This window comes from Typopeltis vanoorti, chromosome 7 (genome assembly GCF_054136105.1).
Source record: "Typopeltis vanoorti isolate ZY-2024b chromosome 7, IOZ_Tvanoo_1.0, whole genome shotgun sequence".
NCBI classification, from domain to species: Eukaryota; Metazoa; Arthropoda; class Arachnida; order Uropygi; family Thelyphonidae; genus Typopeltis; species Typopeltis vanoorti.
This window is the reverse complement of record NC_143555.1, coordinates 16998242-17024429: the sequence shown is the minus strand read 5'-3', so window position 1 is coordinate 17024429 and position 26188 is coordinate 16998242. Positions and strand designations below refer to the sequence as shown.

The 26188-nt window shown below is 34.4% G+C and overlaps 1 protein-coding gene across 2 annotated transcripts in view; it reads left to right on the top strand.

The window, feature by feature from the left end:
- Positions 1–26188, top strand: part of HDAC1 (histone deacetylase 1) — a 229221-nt gene that overhangs the window by 155208 nt on the left and 47825 nt on the right. For both annotated transcript variants that reach the window (XM_090395692.1, XM_090395694.1), the window contains exon 9: positions 23049–23157. In XM_090395692.1, coding sequence (XP_090251818.1) covers positions 23049–23157 — 109 coding nt within the window. The remainder of the gene's footprint in view (positions 1–23048; positions 23158–26188) is intronic.

The following is a 26188-nucleotide window of genomic DNA, read 5'->3' as shown; positions in this document are numbered from 1 at the left end:
AACAATTGTAAATTGGAACACAACGGTATCATGAATTATTGACCTTTAATGACCCAGTTTGTCAACCCATCGGGAGTAGAACATTTTGGCCCAATTAAGTGGCTTCATCAATACTTAAAGGTTCATGTTAATTGTTAAAAAGATAGAAAAAGGCACACTAACATTTCACTGAACAACAAATCATTTACTCAAATGAAGTACAATAGCGAAATAGGTATTTAATATCCTGAAAGAGAAAAACATTTAAATTTCTTAATAACATCATCTAAAACATCTGGGAGAGCAAAGTTGTTGTATCATTTACTAGATACTGTATTTGCTCAAATATAACTTGTACTTTTTTCCCAAAATTAGAGCTAAAAAATCGGGATGCGAGATATATGTGGGGATTTTCGGAAACTAACGTTTTCAGGAAAAAAACTAAAAATAGGTATGATTTACCAAGAATCTCCTATTCACTGTCACTACTTCTGACCTCGAGAGCGGTTCCCTTGTTTACAGCGTTAGTCATCTACCCAAATAGCATCATCTTCTTTTGCATTATTTCAAGCAAAAATTACCAGTAATTTACAAGACTTGAGATATGTAATGAACATTCCTTCATGAATGACTAATGAGAAGTGAAAGCAGAGTGCTAAACAGACAACAATGGTAGGCCATTAGAAATAGAGCAGCTGTGAAGACATGCATGTGAAGATCACGCAACCCAACGACAAAGGCATGCTGACAGTTATTGACTTGAAATGCTAATTCTCTTCAACCGAATTCCATAATATCTGACACTGCCATAATAACATTCACTATATATGTCTTAGTTTTAAAACATTTGCGACGGAGTGGTGTTTTGTTTTGCCTGTTTATTGTTCCAATGGAACTTCTCATTACCATTTATGTACAGTGTCACGTGGGCAAGCTCAACTAGCACAAAGTTTCAACCATTCGGTTGAATTTTATTGCTGCTTGTTTGTATGCCGCTTCTGCATCAAGCTGAGAGAACACACACATTATCGGCATGTTAGTTACAATTTGCAGTTATATTTTATTTGAAGTTAGCCTTTATGATCTGTCTTAATGACATCGAAAATTTCAAATGAAATCAAATAAACACTTTTTTAATGTAACTGAAATTTTGGTCAAATGTTTGGACAATAGTTTTTAGTTAGGTACTGTGTTTGGCAGTACAACATATGGCTTTGCTTGAGTCTATACAGCATAGTTTCTGTGGAACGGGACATGTGATTTTAGTTCGTGCCGTTTTTATCCCAGTCTCTAATTGCACTATTTGTTGAGAAATATATTACACAGTCTGCAAATGTCTATGTACCTTATTCAGATGATTGGAGTAGAGCTCTCATAGTACCCATATATAAAAAGGGAAATGAAACTAAATGTGAGAATTACAGAGGGATTTCATCACTGAGTGCTCCTGGTAAGATATATGCAAGTATAATTGAGAAACAGTTGAGAAGGGTTGTGGAAGGGAAGCAGGATTCAGGCCAAATAGAGGCTGTCAGGATCAGATTTTCACTTTACGACAGATAGTTGAGAAATCATGGGAATATAACAAAGATCTGTATTTAAGTTTTGTAGATCTGGAAAAGGCATATGACAAGGTGCCAAGAGAGAAGCTATTCAAAACGCTACTGTCGCGACGTTTTATTTTCGTGTTGTGTTCTAATCCGCCATCTTGTTACTAGTCACTTTCATAAAATAAAACACAACTAATTGTAAATTGATCACTAATCCAAGGGTAGAGAAATTTCTATTATACTGTGCCACTCTATACGAAATAGTAGGATCAATTTAAAGTTAGTTAGCAGTCTTTTCATTCATTCAGGCCGAAGTATTTATTTTCTTTCTGGGATTCCTGCTAGATTCGAATTTTTGTGAACGGTGCAGTAAAAAGAAATTCAGGCAAACACAATAGTTAGATTAACAAATGAAGCATTTAATATAGGTCATATAACACATACATAAATTTTACTTCTAATTTTTAATAGTAGTAACAAGTCAAACATTAAGTCAAGTTAATCACATTAGCACAATCTTCCAAGTCTTCACATGCACTTTCTCAGCTTCTGGATTACAAAGTTTCTACACTTGAATAACTATAATAGAACATCCAATCTAATCAGTTTTCACATGTTTCTCAGTCATGCTATAAGTTCAAAGTATCACAGGCACTAATAGCTGAAAAATATCTTTCAAACAATTCTTATCTCCAACTCTCAATCACGAAGAGTTTCCACAGTTAAAGTTAGGTTAAGCATAGCGTAATTAACACACAATTCTTCAAGCAATGAAATAATACACTATGATAAACCTTACCGGAAATAGTTCCTAACACATCAATTATGTTGTGAGCAAACCTTTGGAACTTATTTATCTTACTTAATAAAAACACATCTACAAGACTAATCCACAGTTATACTTAAAGCACTATCAAACGCACTTCAGAATTCTAGACTTCAATTACAGGGTACTTCAACTATCGTCGTTACCACTCATAAACTAATTAAACACCGTGAGGTTCTTTTTAGGGCAAATCGGAAATAAGCCACAATTCTAGAATAGCCAGGTTCATTCAGAATTCTTCCTTAAACATCCAGCTTTTTATTTTATCCGATTGTAGTATTAATTTCCTTTTCATTATTACTGCTGATTATACTTTCAGCTAACTATAAAGCTCATTTCATCCTTGCTCACTTATAAAAAAAAAAATCCACTTAACTCCTGCCCTTAAGAACCTTTTATTTACTTCAACTTCTGTGGTTTATCTCCTTGCTACTTTTTACTTCCAAAATTCCGTTCCGACTTATCTACTACATATATATTTTCTCCTCTTTATTTAGTCCACGCTCTGTTCCACTCACGCTCGTTTATTTCATGCGTCTCTATGACAACCGATAAACGTAAACATTCTCGTGAATGTTACATTAGGCTATACATACTACATTCAGTTATTACATAACGTTAAACTTTCACAAACAAGAATAAATAGAATATTTGCATTTCAATAAATGCGTAGTTAAATTACAAATACAAGTTCTTATAATATTAATATAACAATAAATAAAATAACTTATTAATATTTAATACAGAATCTTATTATCATTAACACATTCCTTTGATTAAACAATTAAATATTTGACAAAATTAAGGTAGTTATATGAATATTAAGTTTTAAAATAAGTTATATACATTAAATAATATTTACAAGTCTAGCCTTTGTGATGGAAGATCATGTTGGATTCTGAAGCAAATAATAATTACTCTAATCTCTACATAATCAGAATCCAACAAAGGCTTACTCTTCCTTTAAAAAATTTTTCTTTAAAGAAAAATTTTTCACACTAGACTCACGAGTGGAGAAAACTGACTTCTTATCTCCCTTCCAAGATCTTAAATAGCACTTAGTTTGAACATGATTAAATTTTTTATTACAGTCTATGTATTTACCTTTCTGCACTTCTCCACTTAAGTTCTTGTTGTTTTTATCATAGGGAGAATTTTGATTGCTACACTTATAATGTGATATTGTCCTTTCAGGGTAGACGTTCTGTTCTCTGTTACTAACTTTTATCCTCAGTTGTCTATCATTTTGGTAATTTGTTTCTTTTGGCCTAGTTCTGTTATATAGACTAGTCACCCTGGCACAATTTACCTCAACTGTTAATTGTTCTTTATTGATAACTTCAGGTTAGGTTTGGCTATTAGTTGTTGAGAATGTTCATCAGTATTACATTTTGATTTTGGTAGATAAGGAATAACAGACTGTGTATTACTATTCTCCACAGTTGGTTCAATTACAAACAGCTCCACTTTATTTGGGGCAAATCCTTTCTCAAGTACATGAAACCTTTCTCTCTGCCTCCTTGTTCTATTATGCATATAATTGCCATTTGTTCTGACACTTATTTTCCTGCCCATTAGGCATACTTCCCTTTTAAAAAAATCACAGGAGAACTGATATCTTTCTAAGAAATTTGTTCCCAATATGATGTGGGAGCTTATGTCAGCAGTTGAGGGGATGATAAGTAAGTCCTGCCAGACACTTAGCTTAAATTCTGGTAGGTAGATTCTTGCTCGAATCTTTTCATACGCTACGAAGTTTGGATCTGAAAGAGTAGTAATTTTTACAGGTTGTCTAAGTTTGGCAATATTATTCCTTAACTTATGTCTTATACCTTGGAGATAGTCCTTTCTAATAGTTGAAGCATTACATCCTGTATCAAACAAAATATTACATTTAGAACCTAGGATTTCTCCTCTAACTCTCATCATTCTTTCATTAGGTGCTTGGTGTTTCTGAATTCCATTATTTCTTCTGTGGGGTTTGTATCCAAACTTCGAGTCCCATTTGCTATTAGAGTAGTTTCCTTTGTTATAGAAACAATTCCTGGCATAATGTCCAACTTTCTTGCAATTATAACATTTTGGAGGATTTCTTTGTTTTGTCTCTGTCTTAGATTGAGAGATAACAGACATCTGTTGTTTGACATTATCTAGTCCTTGAATTACCTTATCTAGACTAACTAAAATGGGTTGATTTTGTTTTTCCACTTCATGTTTAACTAATTCATTAAGGGGTTTTGGTTTTCTTGAGACTTCAAAGTAATAGCTGATAATTGTCTCACAACCTCATTATATCCATTATTGGCTGATTTAACTTATTTACTTCCTGGTGAATTAGGGTTTTCACTTCTGTCATCAGCCTTTTGTCAAATTGTTCCTTACTTTCAGTTATGCAATTAATACTATTTGGACTTTCTCCAATATTCTTTCCGTTCCCTTTATCATCCTTATTTTTCTTTTCAACTTCTGATTGGTTCAAGGAACAACCAGTCTTATTTACAACAATAACAAGACCTACATTGGATGAGGGATAAAGGTCTCCTAACATTTGTTCTTTTTCTTTGACAGCTACAAGACATTCTTCTAGTGAGGTTATCTTCTTCTTGTAGGCTGTCTCCCTCAGTTCTTGCCTAACACCTTGTCTAAATTGTTGATAAACTGTCCAATCCAAATGAGGTTTGTCTTCATTGGATACATTTAAACTATTAGAGAGAGTTAGTAAACGATTGTAGAAATCAGCAACACTTTCTTTGTCCTTCTGTGTAATCCTCTGCAGCTTCCATAAATTTGGTCCAACACTCCTCCTCCGTTTACAAAATTGAGATAGTAAGGCTTCTTTAAATTTCTTGTACTCAAACGTTTCTCTAAGAATAGGAGATGAGAAAAAATATGTTTTAGCTTTACCAATTAGCTTGTTTCTAAGTAATACCAACAACTGAAAGTCTGTCCAACCTGCTGTTTCTCAACATAAGTAAAAAAAGATAATACATCATCAGAGTTTTCTCCTGAAAATTGGGGAACTACTTGTTGAGGATTCATACTTCTAAAAAATTCACTGTCTTTCATCTCTGAATTTGAAGTAACAGCCATTGTGATAAAAGGAGTATTAATTTAAATAATATAATCCTTTAATTTAAAAAAAACTTTATCTTTGCCTGATTTCTGATTACAACCAGTTCATTGTGATCTATTCAATTTACTTTCTAAATTTTCAGGGAGCAATTCCACAATTATTATTACCAAGTTAAATTAAATCTGTTAATTTACAGCTGTTAAATTACTTTCTATCAATTAAATCACATCCTGCCGATTGCGCCATTTGTCGTGACGTTCTATTTTCATGTTGTGTTCTAATCCGCCATCTTGTTACTAGTCACTTTCATAAAATAAAACACAACTAATTGTAAATTGATCACTAATCCAAGGGTAGAGAAATTTCTATTATACTGCGCCACTATATCATTAGATAAGTCTGTATGAAATAGTAAGATCAATTTAAAGTTAGTTAGCAGTCTTTTCATTCATTTACTTAATATGTAAATATTTACTTAATATTTACTTAGTTGTATGGTGTCAATGGAGCATTATATCAAGCAATACTCAGTCTTTATTTGAATTATAAGTCAGCAGTTAGAATTAAAGAAAGTACAGGAAGGTGCTTTAATGTTAAATCTGGAGTCATATGCCCTCTGTTATTCATTATCTATATAGATAACGTTATGAAGAAAAGTGGTATTAAAACTGATATCAAAATTGAAGATGTTAATGTCAGCTCTTTGCTTTATGTGGATGATGTTATACTTCTAAATAAATCCGCTACAAGTCTGCAAGCTTTCCTGACTAAATTGAATAACTGTTGTAATAGATATGGTATGAAGGTCCGCATTCAACGAAAAGACAACGAAAATAGGCAGAAACCTTGAAAATATCAACTGCATTGTGAATGGAGAACAAGTAAAACATTTCAACTACTCAGGCATGAGCTGGTATGGTAGGAAGTTAACTGAATAAATTTATATGGAATAAGAGAGAAATTAGCCAAAACACTAAATTAGCTGTATACAAGACAGTGTTCAAACTAATTTTAACTTATTCATCTGAGCGCTGGGTCAGAAGTAAAGCACTTGACCAAAGACCAGAGACCGCAGATATGAGGGTCCTGAGAAAGATTAGGGGCATAAACAGATGGCATCTGTTTATGCTCCTAAAAAAAATTTTTTTTTTAGGAGCATAAATAAATAATCATATTAAAAACGGGGGTGCTTAAGGGTCAAAGCTGTATAACTGAGAGGAGACCTCCACATAGCCTTTAAAGGAATGCAGAGAACCAACCAGGGCTTCTGACCTAATGTCCAATCCTCACCTTCTCGTGGTGCACCCTGTTGGGTATCTACTTTGATACTGAACGAACGAGGATGGGCTGGCAATTTGGGATTTAGCCGACCAAATTGTATTCTTATTGGTTAAACCAAAATAAAAAATGATGGTACAACATGACAAAATTTCATGCCAGCTGGGGCGTCGCCCGGTTAAACAAGGCCCCCGTTGTTTTCGCCAGGGAACCAGGGCGAACAGCGAAAAGTCAGCTACTGGAACAAATCTGAAAACAAACCCCAACTCAACATCACCAGAGTTAAAGATCGGTACTATCAACGTAAGAAGCCTGAATGGCAAAGAAATGGAGCTAGCTGAGGAATTAGATAAGTACCAGATCGACGTAATAGGGGTGACTGAAACAAAAGAAGACCAAAACTGGCGACATCTTTCTGAGCAATAAATACAAAATGTTATATGCAGGCAATGACAATCAAGGAAAAGAAGAAGTAGCCATAGTATTCAACACAAAATACGAGGCTAATCTTCTTGAATGGCAGTCAGTCTCAAGTAGAGTAATGTGGGCAAATATGAGAATGGGGAACTGGACAATGAGACTTATTTGTGCCTATGGTCCCACAGAAGGTTCTACAAAGTAGAAGTGGAGGAATTTTTTGAGGCTCTAGAAAAAGCAACTGACCCAATGAAAAAGGAAAAGGTGGTCCTTGGTGGGGATCTAAATAGCAGAGTAGGAAATGATTGCGAGACATACAAAAATATTTTGGGAAAATTTGGAGAAAAGAGCAGAGCTAATAATAATGGCAAATATCTTGGATTTCTGCTCAGGACATGGACTGGTTATTACTAACACCATGTTCCAACATAAAAATGTGCACAAATTCACATGGAGAGAAGAGGCTAGGATAATCATTGACTATGTTATTGTTGAGAGTGATGGCTTCTCCCTGGTGCAGGACACCAGAGTGTACAGAGGATTTGAAATTGGAAGTGATCACTATTTAGTCTTGAGCAGGATAAAATTGAATTTCTTATTGAAAAGAATGACATGTAAGAAAGTTTTAAAGCGAATAAAAGTTGAGCAGCTTTCAGATGTGAATTGTAGACTAAAATACAGAAAGATTATTGAAAAGAAAATGAAAGAGTTTGAGAACAGGAATCAAACCTTGGAGATTCAGTGGCAAACTCTGAAGAAAACATTGATTGATTCTGCCAGAGAGGAATGTGGTGAGGTTGTCTGCAAGGATAAAAAAAATCAGAACTCCCTGGTGGACACAGGAAGTTAAAGAGGCAGTGAAGGAAAAGAAGAAAGCATTTCAAAAGTTTCTGTCAAATTAGTCAGCTTGTGCTCTTAGAGAATATAGAGGCAAATGCAAGAATGCTAAACACTGAGTAAAACTAGCTAAACAAAAGTCATGGGAAGACTTTGGCAAGAATATAGAAAATAAATATCAAGAAGGTGGCAAAATATTCTGGAGGTTGTTGAAGAAGCTTAGGAATGGAGGAAAGAGTGCTGTAAAAGGAGTTAGAGATGATAAAGGTGACATGAAAACTGGAGAAAAAGATATCCTTAAAGTACTTTGAAAAACTGCTAAATGAAACAAGCAGTGATGATAGCACAGTGATAAACACTGACGAGGCATGCAGTTAGGAATACATATCCATACTTGAAGTAGAAAAAGCCATCAAAGGCTTGAAATGTGGAAAGGCAGCAGGAGTAGATGATATTCGACCAGAAATGCTGAAGTATGGTGGTATGAAAGTCTTACAGTGGCTGCACTGCATAGTTCAGAAAGCCTGGACAGAGGAACGAATTCCCGATGATTGGAGTAGAGCTCTCATAGTACCCATATATAAAAAGGGAAATAAAACTGAATGTCAGAATTACAGAGCTATTTCCCTACTGAGTGTTCCTGGCAAGATCTATGCCAGTATACTTGGGAAACGGTTGAGAAGAATTGTGGAAGAAAAGCTTGGTGAAGAACAAGCTGGATTCAGGCCAAATAGAGGCTGTCAGGATCAGATCTTCACTTTACGACAAATAGTCGAGAAAGCATGGGAATATAACAAAGATCTGTATTTAAGTTTTGTCGATTTGGAAAAGGCATATGACAAGGTCCCAAGAGAGAAGCTATTCAAAACGCTGCAGTTATATGGTGTCAATGGGGCATTATATCAAGCAATACTTAGTCTTTATTTGAGTTGTAAGTCAGCAGTTAAAATTGAAGGAAGTACAGGAAGATGGTTTAATGTTAAATCTGGTGTGAGACAAGGATGTACATTATCTCCTCTGTTATTCATTATCTATATGGATCACATTATGAAGGAAAGTGGTATTAAACCTGATATCAAAATTGGAGATGTTAATGTCAGCTGTTTGCTTTATGCGGATGATGTTATACTTCTAAATAAATCCGCTACAAATCTGTAATCTTTCCTGACTAAATTGAATAACTGTTGTAATAGATATGGTATGAAGGTCAGTAATAAAAAGACAAAGACAATGAAAATAGGCAGAATCATTGAAAATGTCAACTGTGTTGTGAATGGAGAGCCTGTGGAACAAGTAAAACATTTCAGCTACTTAGGCACAATTTTTACTGAAGATGGTAAATTAAATATAGAAATAGACAACAGAATCAGCAAAGCTGGTATGGTGGGAAGTCAATCGAATAAATTCATATGGAATAAGAGAGAAATTAGTCGGAACACTAAATTAGCTGTATACAAGACAGTGTTCAAACCAATTTTAACTTATGGATCTGAGAGCTGGGTCAGAAGTAAAACACTTGACCAAAGACTAGAGACCGCACATATGAGTCCTGAGAAAGATTAGAGGTGTAAACAGATGGCATCAATGGCAATATCATATTAAAAACGAGGATATTAGGAAATAATTTGACATTGTCAGCATCCAGGAATGCGTTAGCAGAGCTAATCTCAGGTGGTATGGTCACCTAAACAGAATGGGCGAGGAAAGATTAGCAAAACAAGGGTTCTCTGCCAGGTTGGCAAGAAAACGACCCAGAGGAAGACCAAGATATAGGTGAATTGATATGGTACAAAGTGCCTTAGACGATAGAAATATAAGATCTGATAATGTTGGAGTCTTGACAAGTAACAGACTGATTTGGAGGAAAATTGTAGATAGGAAGTTAGTAATGATGTAATTTTTTCATGTAGTACTGTCATATCCTGTACACCCCTTGAGGGTACATTGCAGGAATTTGATGATGATGATGATGATATTAAAAACGAGAATGTTAGAAAAGAACTTGACATTGTCAGCATCCAGGAATGCATTATCAGAGCTAATCTCAGGTGGTATGGTCACTTAAACAGAATTGGAGAGTTAAGATTTGCAAAACAAGTTTTCTCTGTCAGGTTGGCAGGAAAAAGACCCAGAGGAACACATAGGTGGATTGATACAGTAAAAAGTGTCTTAGAAGATAGAAATATAAGATCTGATAATATTGGAGTCTTGACAAATAACAGACTGATTTGGAGGACAATTGTAGATAGGAAGTTAGTAATGATGTAATTTTTTTCATGTAGTACTATCATATCCAGTAAACCACTTGAGGGTATATACCAGGAATTTGATGATGATGATGTTTTTCTTGCCTCTGCAGTATAATGGCTGTTCGGGAAGGCATGTTGTTTATCACGGTGAGCAAGTTACTGTTTCCCCAGCATGAATGTGTTTAAACTTTTTTTCATGTGCAAGGTATATATGAAAGTTTTTAATTTTTTTTTTTTTTTTTTTTTTTTGTAAATAAAATCAAGGGTGCGAATTATACATAAGGGCGAGTTATATTCAAGTAAATATGGTATGATTTTGCATAGTATGACCTTTGTTTTCCTTGTGCCAGTAAACCTTAAACCAACCAGCCATTTACAAACTATTACCTCAGAGTGGTAATCTGAAGTGCTACAGTCTCTTGTCTCAATTAAACTACACGCTGTTCCAAATAAGTGAAGAAAACTCGGGCAAATTTTCTTAATTTGGTTTTGTTCTTTTTTAAGATTTGTCACAAATGACTATCCCAATAAACCAGTGGCCTGTTAATTAGATCTTACTGTATATATATATTTACATAACCTGGAAACCTCTCCCTACAGATGAAACATGGAACTTTTAAAAACTATTTTAGGCCTTCAATAAGTAGAGCAGTGGTCTTATTACTGTGTGATGGAATTCATCTCCCATTTTGGCAGTTCACAAATATTCATGTTCATTGTTGGAGTCAAATCCACAGCCTGTTTGGAGTGTAGATATGCTTTTTACTCTGCCACCTAAGCTAGCATAATGTGTTAGCATATTTTACTACTCCCACCTATGAATGTAGACATTATTGTCATAATTTTCTGGTAGATAATAGGAGTATATATTCAAGATATGTTAGGCATATACCATTTCCCCGAAAAATTCGTGAAGAGATAATTTTTAAACAGTTATTTGCTTTAAACAAATAGACATGAACTGTTACAAATATCAAGACATTTTGAGTATGATTGTAATTCAGATAAGGCGAGCATTGCCATCAAAGCACACATTGACTAGTCATATATGAAGAGAAGAGTAGTGCAATTCCTTATATGAATCATAGGGAATCACAGTATGTGTGGCAATGCATAGATGTGCATGTTTAACAGCTTAAGGCAAGCAGCGATTATGCAGTGCATACATTGGCACATGCTCGTCGGCTAAAATTTGCATGGAACTTAAAGGCATGCAAATTCACAGCAGAACTGAAAGTTTAGTTCTGCTCAGTAGATTACCTGCAGCTGAGAAGTGCAGTACAGTTAGTTATTCCTTGTGGTTTTCTGTTAGATAACTGTTCATTTATTTATTTTTAAATTAACATCCCTTACCCCTTCCCCTTCATGACAATGGGAGATAGTGTTGAAGATATTTTATATATCCATTTTTCAAGCTGAAAAAAGAAGCTCAACAAAAGTCGTGGGAAGACTTTGTTAAGAATATAGAAAGTAAATATCAGGAGGGTGGGAAAATGTTCTGGAAGCTATTGAGAAAGCTTAGTAATGGAGGAGGGAGTATTGTAAAAGGAATGAAAGATGATAAAAGTGACATGAAAACTGAAGATAAGGAAATCCTAGATGTCTAAAGTAATTACTTTCAAAGACTGTTGTTAAATGTTAAAGTGTCAATTCTCAAACAAGTTTGAGAATTATAGTAGAAAATTTTTAGGAGAAATGCAAATTGAAGTACATATCAGTACTTGAGGCTGTAAAAAGCTTGAAATGTGGAAAGGCAGCTGGAGTAGATGATATTCGACCAGAAATGCTCAAGTATGGAAGTTTTGCAGTGGCTACACTGAATAATTCAGAGCGTCTGGTCAAAGCTACCATCTATAACAAAGGGGATAAAGCAATGTGAGAGTTAGAGAGGAATTTCTCTACTAATTGTTCAGGTAAGATTTATGCAAGCATACTTGAAAACAGGTTGAGAAAGATTGTGGAAGAGAAACGTGGAGAAGAATAAGCTGGGTTCAGGCTAGAAGATGTCAACATTCGATTTTCAATGTAAGACAAATAGTTGAGAAATCATGGGAATATGACAAGGATCTGTACTTAAGGTTTGTAGATCTAGAAAAGACAAGTTTCCCACAGAAAAACTTTTCAAAACACTTGAATCGTATGGGGTGAATGAATATACAGAGTAACACATATCTGTACATAAATTGTCAATCAGTAGTTAGAATTGAAGGAAATACAGGATGATGGTTTGAGGTAAAATCAGGTGTAAGGCATGGAAGCACATTATCTCCACTCTTATTCATCATTTATATGGAGCACATTATGAAAGAAAGTGGCATTAGGTCTCATATTAGAATTGGAGATATCAAACTTAGCTGTCTAGGTGATGTTGTACTCCTAACCACATCCTGTGCAAGTCTCCAGAATTCTCTAACTAAATTGAATAAGAGCAGTAACAAATTTGGCATGAAAATCAGCAATAAAAAGACTAAAATTGCGAAACTTGGCAGGGCATAGAAAACTTTAGCTGCATTCTGAAAGGATGTCCACAAAACAAGTAAAATATTCCAGCCAATCAGGCACAGTTTTTAGTGAAGGTGGTCAGTTAAATTGGAGTATGACTGTCAGATAAGGCGAGCATTGCCATCAAAGCACATACTGACTAGTCACATTTAAAAAGAGAGAGAATTGCTTATTCTGACAATAGAATAAGAAAATCTGGTATGGTAGGGTGCCAGTGAATAAATTTATATGAAATAAGAGAGAAATTCCAAAACACGAAACTAGCAGTATACAAGACAGTGTTCAAAACCGGTTTTTAGTTATGGATCAGAGATTTGGGTTAGAAGTAAAGCATTTGATCAAACAGATATGAAAGTCCTTAGAAAAATTAGGGGACTGAACAGATGGCATTAATCATGTTAAAAGTGAAGACATTAGGAAGGATGTGTGAGCAAGGCTAATCTGAAGTGGTATGGTCACTTAAATAGAAAGGGAAAGGAAAGATTGCCTGTCGTCTTGGTATCAAACACCTGTTTGATGCCAAGATGACAGGAAAATGATCCAGAGGAATACCAAGGTCTAGGTGGATTGATTCAGTCAGAAATGCCTTAGAATAATGAAATGTTAGATATGACAATATTTCAATGCTGACAAGTAATAGACTAATCTGGAGGATAATTGTTGATAGGAGACTAATATTTCAATGCTGACAAGTAATAGACTAATCTGGAGGATAATTGTTGATAGGAGACTAATAATAATGTAAAGTTGTTCATGTAGTGCTATCATAATAACCTGAACATCCCTCAGTAGCACATATCAGGAAATTGATGATGATAAAGTTGAACATGTTTTGAGTTGAAATAATGCCTTCAGCAGAAAAAGAAAACTGAACTTTTTGGATTCATAGGATTCCTTGTTTGTAATGTGTTTGTACCAAGAGAGATTTGAGGTTAGTGTTATCCTATGAAGATAAATGTCATTGTATTTATAGATTTGGGTATTGTCAATTGAAAGGTGCTGGAAGTCTGGTGATCTGTAAGTTTTGAGAAGTGATTACTATTAATTGTTCTTAATGTTTTTTAATTATTATTATTAGTTTAATTTATTTTTATGTACTCATCTTTTAAAATTTTTTATTATGATTTTCATTTGTTTTTATGTTAATGATGCCAATTTTAAACTCTGCTAATGTTGTGTTGGGATTTGTTGCAGTAGTTGACTTTTTTTTTTGTTTGCCTTGGTTCCTTCATATGAAAACAACAGGGACTGTGTTTAACCAAATGGTGACCACTGGCATGAATTTCTGTCATGCTGCACTGTCATTTTTCATTATAGTTTGAGCCAATAAGAATACAGTTTGGTTGGCTAAATTTGAAATTGCCAGCCCATCCTCGTCAGTATCCAGATAGATAGCTATGGTGCACCATAGGAAGGTGAGTGTTGGACATTAGCAGAAGTGCTGGTCTGCTCTTTGCATTCTTTAAAATGCTATGTGGAAATCTCATCACAGTTATTCATTTGGTTGTATAAGACGACATATACAATTTCTTCTTTCTTGTATTAATGCAACATTAGGTATATTGTTGTTATATCCGTTATTTTTATATCTATGCATATATATCCGTTATTATTTTTTTCATAGCATAGATTTAGTATTTACGTGAATTATCCTAATTAAAAGTGATTAGCCCAATTTTAATTAATTACAGTAGAACTCGGTTATAACGAATTCCACAGGACCACATATATTTGTTCGTAATAACCGTTATTCGTTATATCCAAGAAGGTCATAATTTGAGCAAATTAAAAATGTTTTCATTTTTTTCTCAGCATAGGTATATTGGATAACATAAATACATATGTGCATACATACATATAAAGAACAAAAATTTATTTTTAAAACTTCACATTTTTACATTAAAAATTATCAAGTGTGCTTTGCACAAGACGCATATTTCATACGTTTGAAATTGTTCTTTATACCACTAAGATGCTTGAATATGTCGTCTGAACTTACAGATCGCGATTCCATAAATCTTGTTAAAATATGTAAAGCACTTTCTGCTTCACACCAGGTAACAATTTTCTCATCATTGCTATTTTTTTCCTTTGAGTAACTACTACTATTATCTTCTTCTGGTGTATGAGAGGTTGTTTTAAGATGTCAGCGTCTGTCGGTATACCCGAAGTTGCAACGCGATTATCAATGTCTATAAAATTATCAATCTCTGCGCACGTTTCAAAATTGTTCAAGTTTCACGCTTTTAACCATGCTGATAACGGTAAGTCATCCTCTTCATCTTCTTCAGATTCGCACTCGTATTCCGCAAGACCGGCTTTCTTAAAATAGTTTTGTATCGTAGATGATGACACCAAATTCCAAGCATCACTCATTAAATGTATTATTCGCTGTAACTGTGATCGTTATAACCGAGTTCTACTGTATTAATTTTGCATTTTTTTAATTTTAGGATTATTAAAATTGTTATCATTTAAAATCATGAAATCAGCAACAGAACGAAGAAAGTATGAAGCTCAATTTAAAAGAAGGGTAAGAGAATGGAGGAAGAAAGAAGATATTTTTAAAAAATTGCCAAAGAAAAAATGTGCAGTGAGAACAGAGATCACCCAATGGTCGCAACTTGGAAAATCATGTTGCAGAATGGATATTCGAACAAAGGCAAAATGGTTATCTTGTTACAAGAAATATGATTAGAGTATATGCACTAAAATGGTCAAGATTGAATCTGGATGAAAGTATAGAATTTCAAGCTACTTCAGGATGGTGTAATCATTTTATGAACGACACAATCTGGTAATACGACAAAAAACGAAAATTGCTAAAAACGTTAAAAACTACCAGCAGATCTTTACCACAAACTTACCACTTTCCATAAATTTATTATTCAGTTGAGACAACAACATAAATTTCTATTGTCAAAATAGATGAAACTCCTATGAGCTTTGATATGATAAGCAATAAAATAGTGCAGTCTAAATGCAATAAAAGTCTGCTTATTCAAAGTACAGCTCATGAAAAACAAGGTTTACGGTTGTGTTTTCATGTTTGTCCGATGGAACCAAGTTAAAACCAGTGATCATCTTCAAACGTAAAACTAAACATAGGATAAAATTTCCTTCAGGTGTAGTCATTTAACTGAGAATACTAAAAGTCTTCTAGAAAAAAATAACACAAAAATTGCTGTTATACCAGGTGGTTTAACTTCTATATTGCAACCACTAGATGTCTGCTTGAACAGATCTAGTGGTTGATCTTTAAACTGTTTAAAGATCACAAATCGAGGTTAATAATTATTATTTGTTTTTTAAGACTTACATCTATTGTAATATTTTAAATAAATTTATGTAACAAAAAATTAATCTGATTTGTTTATAAACACTGCCCATTTTCTTATATAATGATGTATTGTAACTACCTAAATGTTGATCCAAAAATAAGCTTCCCTTTTTATACTCACCATATAAGATGACCCATGATTTTGAGGGTTTTTCTGTAGTATAAAGGATTCATCATAATTATTCCCATTAATTGTTAATATTGAATAAGGACCTGTTATATGCGGTGTCCATTGAGGATTAATTAACTGCATATATCAAGGGATACCTGTATTCCAAGTGAGGGCTTATCAAGGCCTTGTAAAGAGGCAAAATGACATCCTTATCTTTATACGTGAACATTTGTTTTAGCATTGCAATTATCTTTTGGGTTGTATTTGCAATCTTTGCTACATGGCCCCTGACCTTCAACTTCCTATCTACTAACACTCCAAGATCCCTAGCCTCATCAGTTTCTTCTAGCATAATCCCATGAATATAATATGCCATTGGATATCTAATCATGCTGAAGTGAATGACTTTACATTTACTGACATTGAACTGACATCCATTTTCATATGCCCACAATTCCAACCGAATCAAATCATTTTGCAGGTACTGCATATCAGCAGCATTCCTGATTATCCTACCTATCTATGCATCATTAGCAAATAGCAGTATGTCGCTTGTCAAATCCTTCCCAATATCATTAATGTACAGATTGAATAACAGTGGATCAAGCACTGATCCTTGTGGTACACCATTGGTTACCTTAAATCTTGCAGACTCGCATCCCCAGTATACCACTTTTTGATATCTGTCAGTCAGCCACCACACTAATATTCTATAAACCAAACTCATATTCTGCAATTTATGCAACAGTCTAGCATGCTGTATTCTTTTAAAAACCGTAGCAAATCCACAAGTATCATGCTGTATCCTTTCCCCATGTCTAGTTCAATGGTAAACATTATTAGAAAATATGAGCAAGTTTCTAAAATTTGACATTTCTTAGTAAACCCATGCTGTTCATTGCAAAGTAGAGATTCACTGTCAACCCATTTCTGAATACGCATCCTAACCAGCTGTTCCAAAATCTTCACTACCACTGTTGAGATACAGATTGGTCAATAGTTGGATGCATTGGTAATTCCACTGCACACTTGTGCAATGGAATCCCTGTTCTGACTCATATTATAAACAGCCTGGTCAAAGGAATATCCAGTTCAGCTGAATTCAAGTTCTCTTTTAGCACACGTGCTGATATCCCATCAGTTTGTATTGATGAATTCTTATTCAGTTTGTGCAACAGCTCTAATACCTCGTCATCATACACCTGCGTTTAATTGTAAGTCTCAATCATATCAACCCTCTTTCTCCTGCTTGATAGCGTCTGCAGTCTCCAAAATGGGCAATCATTAGTTGAACAACCTCTTCTGCATCTGTAACCCTCAAGCCATCTGCATTTAGAAGTTATTCCTTCATAATAATTTTTTCTTTTACTGGCAGCATATCGAAAGAATTCTTGTGGGTTGTCTTTAGCACGCAGAGGCAGATTTTTTCATGCTCAGACTTTGCTTTCCATACAACAGTTATGACTATTCTAGCCTGCTGCTTGTAATTTTCGTAATGGACATCATTATGCACACTGTATACCTTCCACATCATCCTTTTCTTATGAATCTCTCACTTAATAAGATTACACATCCATTTGCCTCATACCCTATTTATTCTTCGAACTCTCGGGACACGTGATATTGCATCATTTAAGTATTGTTTAAATGCTTCCATGCTCTATCGCTATTCTTCCCATCCAGCAACCGATCCCATTCCATTGAACTTACTATACTCCTCAGGTGGTCATAATTTCCTGCTTTCTAGTTCAGCAGTTGTAACCTTTTCTGAATGGAACATTCATAAACTTTCACTTCTCAAGTGACTGCTGCATGATCACTGCCATGAACTGGAGGCAGAATAGTTACATCTTTAACTGAAATGCCCTCTAACACTATAATCAAATCTAACATTCTTTGACCTCGAGTTCCTTGTGTTGCAATGCCACTTGAGGAAATTGTCCTGCAACAGCTCAATAAATGCGGCTTCATGCTTCTCATGAGATGCTACCCAATCAATAGTTGGACAATTAAAGTCTCCCATATGATTACTCTTTACACGCTCATCTTTTCTATTTGGTGATGCATTTCTTCATCACTAGCAACCGATCCACCAGGTCTATAACAGCACATCACTATGTAATTGATCTCGTTAGATTCCACCTCACATCAGATGGCTTCAAACTCACTGTCAATGAAATACTGTTAGTAGTAGTACTACAATCATAGGTCTCAACTCTGGCAGGATTCAATTTTTCCGATATCATTAGCAGCATGCTTCCCCCCCCCTCTCCTATCCCATCTATCCTTCCTATAAATACTGTACCCTTTACACTCGATACCAGTTAGTATGTCTGATTCTGATAGCCAGGTCTCACTAATACCTACAATCTGAGGTCGCAACATATTGACTAAGGCAACAAACTGTATCCCTTTGTTTCTGATACTCCTAGCATTTGTGTACACACATAATAATCTTCCTGTTTGTTCTTTTGTATGGTCTTGTCTGCTGACACGGTTGGACAACTTGCAGATCTCTGTTCTTCTCTAATGCCTTATAAATGAAGACATCTTTGCACACGTTTTGATGGGTCCAAACTACACGAACACAAAGCCGAAATCGTTCTCTCCTCGTCAACATTTCTGTGACTAAGTCCATTCCTGTCATTAACACAGTTATATAACATTGTCGCTCTTACACACACACACACATTCTCACCATTCCTCCCTTTATAATTTAGTTTCTGTGACTCTGTGTTAGGTCTTGTACCAGTTAATAGTTTTTGTTGACTTCTGATACCAAACACATCTAGGTGTAGGCTTTCCCACTTTTACAAATCCAATCTTCCCACAAACTCAATCCACACATTCAAAAACACCCACCAATTCCTTCTATCCAGCCTATGCATCGAATTGTTTGCCATCATAGCCTTTCTTCTTGATTAGTTTTTTTATCATATCGAGGTAAAATATAGTAAAACCCCAAAGTTACACGGTAGGTGACACCAACAAAAAACGCATAAGTCGAATTCGTGTAACTCGTGGTATAATTTTGCATGTAATTTATATATACAAACATACAATTGTGACCAAAGGTTTACAAAAACACATATTTTTTAAGAAATATAATCATAATTGTAGTTTTTCGTAAATAAAAAAAGAAAGTTATTTCGATGTCGATGGTTTCATAAAATCTAATAGATTCGTCTGACGGCATAATGTCTTTATCTTGTCATGCAGAATTTCTTCATAACAAGCTAATGATTTTTTTATTCCTTGCCTTGTGGCTACAATTCATTCCTCGTTAGAATCTGTGTCATCGATAATCTGTAAACCTTTCTTTTATGATTGTTCTTACTGTGGATTCCTGTAGATCGAACTTCTTTGTGTTGGATCGTACTTCCTTGTTTTTGATCCGCCATCATGTATTAACTCTGTTCTTAAACAAGTAATAAGTTGCTGGTTGATTACTAATTTAAATATAGAGAAATTTATATTTTTAGACTGTGCCACTCCATATCTAGATTAGTCTAATGAAATGTAGTGAAACCAAACATCAACTGATTTTATATCAATATTATTTCTTACGTAGACCGAGTTTATCTCTTATTTTTGAAGCTCCAACTAGGTCCAATAATTTCATGAACGGTGCAGTAAAAGAGATTCAGGCAAACACAATTTTAAAATTATCAAAACAAAACATTTAATTCTGAGTAATATATTATACATATAAACTCAATTCTGAGAACAAGATAATATAAATGTCTTAGCTTAACTGGTCATAATATCTTACAAATTCGGTCTATGGGCATTCTGCTATCAGATTTATAGCTTTTACAATATTAAAATAACTTTTAATAGAGTTCAATATCACAAAATCTCTTAGTAACAAATTTTACTATTATCACACAGTCAGTAAAGTCTCAATACATTAATGGTGGCAACAACTGCTTCATGAGTATACACTCTCATACTTCATACTCCGGCTTATTTCAGCAAAAAACGTTATAGTTAATGTGGAGAATAAGAGGAGGAATTACACATATATCTCTGCACTGAAGTAATATAAAATTGGACAGTTCTTACCGGATACATCCTTTGCTCGTGGTATTCACTGAGGCACACTTAAAACTTTAGTTAACTATCACACTAGAGCTATACATTCAAAAGTAATCTTCTTTAAACTAACTTAATCATTAATCTCTGCACATCACAAATGTAGACACACTTTCACTAGAAAATTCACTTGTTCCTCATTTACTACCTTGAATAAAATCAGCTTTTCACTAATCTTCCTTAAAAGCTCTGGAATTCGTCATAACGTTAGAATTCCTTATCAATATTTGGAGTTGCCAATTTACATCCCGATCCTTCGTCTAATTACAGCACTTAATTCCTATTATTATAGCCTCTTACTTTACTCTGTGTTGCTAAATAGCTATCTCCTCATTTCTTCTTAATCTAATTACAGCACCTAATTCCTATTACTACAGCCTCTTACTTTACTCCGTGCTGCTAATAAGCTATCTCTTTTTAATCTAATTAGAGCAACTAATTCCTATTACTACAGCCTCTTATTTTACTCCATGCTGCCATGAGTGCTCCCTGCTTCCCGCCTCTCTGCACTGTCGTGAGTGCTTCCCCCCCCCCCCCCCATCTCTCTCTTCACCGCACTATCATGAATGCTTTTGATCTACTGATCCCCTGTATACTCTCGCTTTACATACTGGTATTGAAAATTAATAAAAAAAAATATTATAGTTACTTAAATTTACCTTAACCTTCATTCACAATAACAAAAAAAAAACATATTACAGTTCACATAAGGCTTATAAAGTTACGTACATACAATTTCTTATAATATTATTGAAGGAATAATTATAAGAATTATAAAGTAATAAAATAAATGGCATTTACTACAGAGTCCTTTCATTATTATGACATATCCTAAAATTATATAATTAATTAATAACTGACAAAATACAGAGCAGTTATATGAGTAATACAGTTTAAGCAAGAGGCAAACAATAAACAATATTTAAAAGTCCTGCTTATGTTATGGAAGATCATGTTAGATTCTGAAAGAAATACCAATAACTTTAATTTCTCTTCATTCAGAATCCAACATTTGCTAGCTCACAAATTTTCATTCCGCCTTCAAAATCCTTAATAATGTTGAGTTTTGTTTCCAAAGTCAATGTTTTTCTTTTCTTGCTAGCTGTAGGAGAATCAGACTTGCTTCTTTTGGATGACATTATTATTTTTTATGTGAAAAATTTTTATCAAGAACATAACATTAAACATTCGCAAGGTTTGTAGACTATAAAAATCGTGTTTGAATGGAGGCCGCACGAAACACGTCAGTGCTTGTTCGCAGCATGTGAGACACTGGCGAATGCGGCCGGCGCCTGAAAGATACGACTAGTGGTGAGGCATGAAGCGGGACGGGAATACGTACATATGAGAAACCGCATAACTCCAAATTCGCATAAGTCGGGGTATGACTGTACTGACAATTTTCATTTTCTCGCCTCTTCCAAGAATCCTTTCATGTCCTCTCTCATACTGAACTTATTTCTCGTTAATAATAAATTTAGTTTAATCCTTTATCCAAGTGTAAGCAAACAAAGTTTGCGCCTGAAAATATCTTCAGGACTGAGGTAAGATGGTACATCCCTTGGCAACTCATAGCAAAGGTGGACAAAGCTCTCATCACTCCTTGTTTCAGTATCTCCCATAATGCAAAGCACATCTCCTTGTAGACATGCATTAAGGGAAGGGCCACTACCCAGACCTCAATAAAGGTCGAAACCGATCTGAGTAGTGGCCATTCCCTTAATCCATGGCAGTATACTTGTCCGCAAGGAGATGTGCTTTGCATTATGGGAGATACTGAGACAAGGAGCGAAGAGCTTGGTCCACCTTTGCTACGATTTGCCAAGGGATGTACCACCTTACCTCAGTCCTGAAGATATTTTCAGGTGAAACTTTGTTTGCTTACACTTGGATAAAGGATTAAACTGAATTTATTATAGTCTAACCAAGTGCAAAATAAACTTCCAATATCTCTAGTTAAGTCGTTAGTACCTACTACAATTATGATCTTGTTTACTTCCTTTATATTCTTAATTTTCGCTCCAGGAAAACTCGCTATTGATGAGCGAGTAATAACTCGAAGTTATTACTCGCTCATCAATAGCATGTTTTATTATAGTCACCATACCAATTAACATCTTTCTTTTTACAAACACTTACCTGGTTTCTATTACTTCCTGACTTACCTGTTTCCATGCTTTATTGTTTCTTATTTTGCAGATTAATTTTCCTTTTTTCCCTATGATCATTTAAATGCCTCTCAACTTTTTTGTAATTCCTGCATCGTCTCTCTGATGATCTGCTTTCATTTTGCTATTTTTTTTTTTTTTTTTCTGTTTATGCTTTCTCTCACTCTCTGTTTATATATGTGTGTGTAACTTTTCTCTTTTCAACTTCAACATGCTACATATTCACATCTAATTTATGTCTGTTTATATAATTCATTTCATGCTTTGGTTATATATATTGTGTAATATCCAAATATGGAAATTCTGTTATTTTTGGTTACTTATGCATTCTAAAAGCAGTAAACTCTTTACCTAGTAATGGTTTCACTAGTACATGTGCCATAGTTAGTAGTGTGCCCACTCAATACACTGTTGATATTGCATATTGATAAAGTAAATTTTATAAATTCATTTTTGGAAAATAATGGTATTATTGGCCCCCATCTTGTGAATGGGATGAAAAAAGTTGTTTGACTTTAAAATGCAGATTGATTATTATATATCATACATATCTATCAGTGTTTTATAAAGCATCCAGAATGTTATAAAAAATAAAATAAAAAATAACTTTCTTTCTTTGCAGAACTACCTTATAATGATTATTTTGAATATTTTGGTCCTGATTTTAAGCTTCACATTAGTCCATCCAATATGGCAAATCAAAATACTCCAGAATACTTAGAGAAAATAAGGTAATCTTTAAATTATGATATATTCTTAAATGTTAAAATTTATTTAATGTTACTGTATTTGGCAGTTGACTTGTTAGATTTATATTATATTGCAATTAGAATTTTAAATTTTTAGTACATTAAATGAAATATAAATATAAATTTAATATTGGTGTCATTGACATGTGCACTGCGGATGGAATAGAATTTGGTTTTGTAGTCAGGTGCCATATCTCATTATCTCTGCAACTTGTGTTTTTAAGTTGCACTGTTGCTATTTACAGTAATTTCTATGCCATTAATCTTGTTGGATGAGGGTTAAAAAATGGTAACAGCCATTTAAGAGAGATATCAATATTTGTTCAACTAATAAAGGTTAGCCACTCATTAATTCTGCATTATTTCTCTCTCGTACACGCATGCATTCTCCACACTTACATACACACAGGGTGTATCAAAAGTCAGGCACTCAAGGGCAATTTATCATATAAATTACATTAATGTTTGAATTGATTGCCATTTCTATACACTTCCTTATTAGATCATCTTATGTAGTATCGATTTTCATTGGACCAATATTGTATTATATCTGTTGACTGATATTTATTTATTTTTATATTAGTGACCATTAAGGTGAAACACTGCTTCCTCATTGAACATGATACGATCTTCCTGCTGATTGTGTACACAAACCACTCACAATACTCTAGACGTCTTGGTCTTCACTGTGTAGTTGGATTTTGTATTAGTAAACAGGATTAGATGAAAGAATGTGTCTAATAAAACTCATTGTAACATTCGATCCTTGTGAAAACTTTCTCAATGATTTACTAGCACTGTTTTCCAGACCCATGAAGATATTTCTTCACGGGTCTCGGTTGCCAATACTCTGCTTCTTTCAAACGAACAAATATTTTCCAAACAGTTCTATGATCAATTGGAGGCCTGTCAGAATTGTGTGGCACAGTCTTTGGCACACATAAGAAACAATCTCTAATTTCTCTTCTTTTATTAATTTAGATTCCATGGTACTACAATCCAAACAAAAATATTAATCAAGAAAACAATTTGTGATTGGCATCTGGGGGTGTGACTTTTGGAGCACTCTGCGTGTGTGTTAGCATGCAGACTTTGCCATTTCATGGCAAAGTTCATAATTAAATAAAAGTTCATAGGCAGTAAACTTGAATAAGATATTAATAAGTACTTCAATCAAAAAAGCTGCCTCGCCTACTTCCTATATGGGAATAAAAAGGCGTTAGCTGCTTTTTTATTTATTTATTTTTTTAAATCAAAAAAGCATGTTTTTTGATTAAAGTAATATGCTTTAATCAAAATCATACTAGTGGACACCCACATGGACAAGGTGCATTGTGCCATGTAACGAATCGCGTGTTTGTAGCCATTTTACTTATTATACAAGTCCAACCTCATTTGACTATAGTCATACAATCTGCAAAAGCTCTGGCAGAAAATGGGACATTCAGTAGATCATTTTTTCAACACTGTTTCCCATTGTAAATATGGGCAAAAAAGTTATAAATTATTTATAGAAATTATAAATATGTATTAAAAACTTGTCTATATCGGTGTCATAAACACATCACTTCACACATGTAAAACAGGTGAAACTCAGAAAACAAAAACAGCAACTCATGAAAAATGACAACGTTCAATTGGATTGCTTCACGTAATAACCAATCACAGCCATTAATGACTTCTGATTGCTATTGTCTCAGTGCACACACTGCCTTGCCTTCTAGGCCATTTAAAACAACCACTGGAACGCTAAGAATGTGATATGTTGCGGCATCTGCATGCCTGTTTAAAGGACTCAAATTTGTCAGTATTTGTGTTGCACACCTGGGCTATAAACGTGAATGTGATCAATCTTTATATATAGAAAAGTGTCCTCTTCATTAAACATTAATATACTGTATTTAACCCAGCACTGTTGAGATGGAAAAATGTAACAAAAGTGGTAAGGTAGGGTCACACAGATTCACCCAAATAATATAGTGTATTATAGAAATCCATATCTTTTTAATCAACATTAGTGGATTCTCTGTAGATTCTTCCTCACAGTCTTGTTTTGTACCAGACTCATTGTTACTGACTAATTCTAAATCAATTTTGCTATCATCATCTCCACTAAATGGCTCCTCGTCTGTCAAAGAATCACCTATAAGTTGACGTAACCTCTGTGTTCTTCGTGCTCTTAACTCATCTGGTTAAAAAAAAAAAAAAAAAAAAAATGTTATTCTCAAAATACCCTAAAAATATTTATGAAAACATGTTTGCTTATAGTTGGTATGTAAAAATAAGAAGACACAGCAGTAAAGATAATATTTTAGTAGAATATACATGAAAACAACTTACGTTTCGAAGTAAACATAGTCACACTTTTGGTAAGGTGGGGTATGGTGGACCCCCAGCACACTTTACACCTCTGCACACTAAACTTGCTTGTGCGCAACAGCCTGTCGTCTATGGCATCGAGTAGAGGGTTATGGGAGGAGAAGCTATACTCAGACATGACTCACTGCCATGTGTTGTTAAAAAGTTATAGTCAATTAAACATTTTTGGGGTCTGTGACACCCCACCTTACTAACGCCAAGTTAATTTTAGGAATTATGCGAAGCCAGAAAACAATTAGGAGAGTCTTTAACAGAAATAAATACAAAAATGTGATATTGGTGATATTGCTATTCTGTGGGTGTACAACGCACACCTGGAATATTCATCTGCTTATCATACTATTATTATTATGTGACACCTCCGAGGAGTTCAAAGACTCATCGAGGGAGGACACAGACTCTACAACTCTGTCTCCATCAAACCACCAACTACAGAGAACCCCATCATCTACACGAATACCATCTACTGTCCACCACCACCACTAGTATTTTCACAGACAATCACAAAGATTTATGCCTACAGTGGGATTTGAGCCTGCACCCTAGCATACCTGGAATATTCACCCTGCCTATCATACTATTATTGTTACACCTCTGAGGAGTCCAAAGACTCGTCTAGGGAGGGCACGTACTC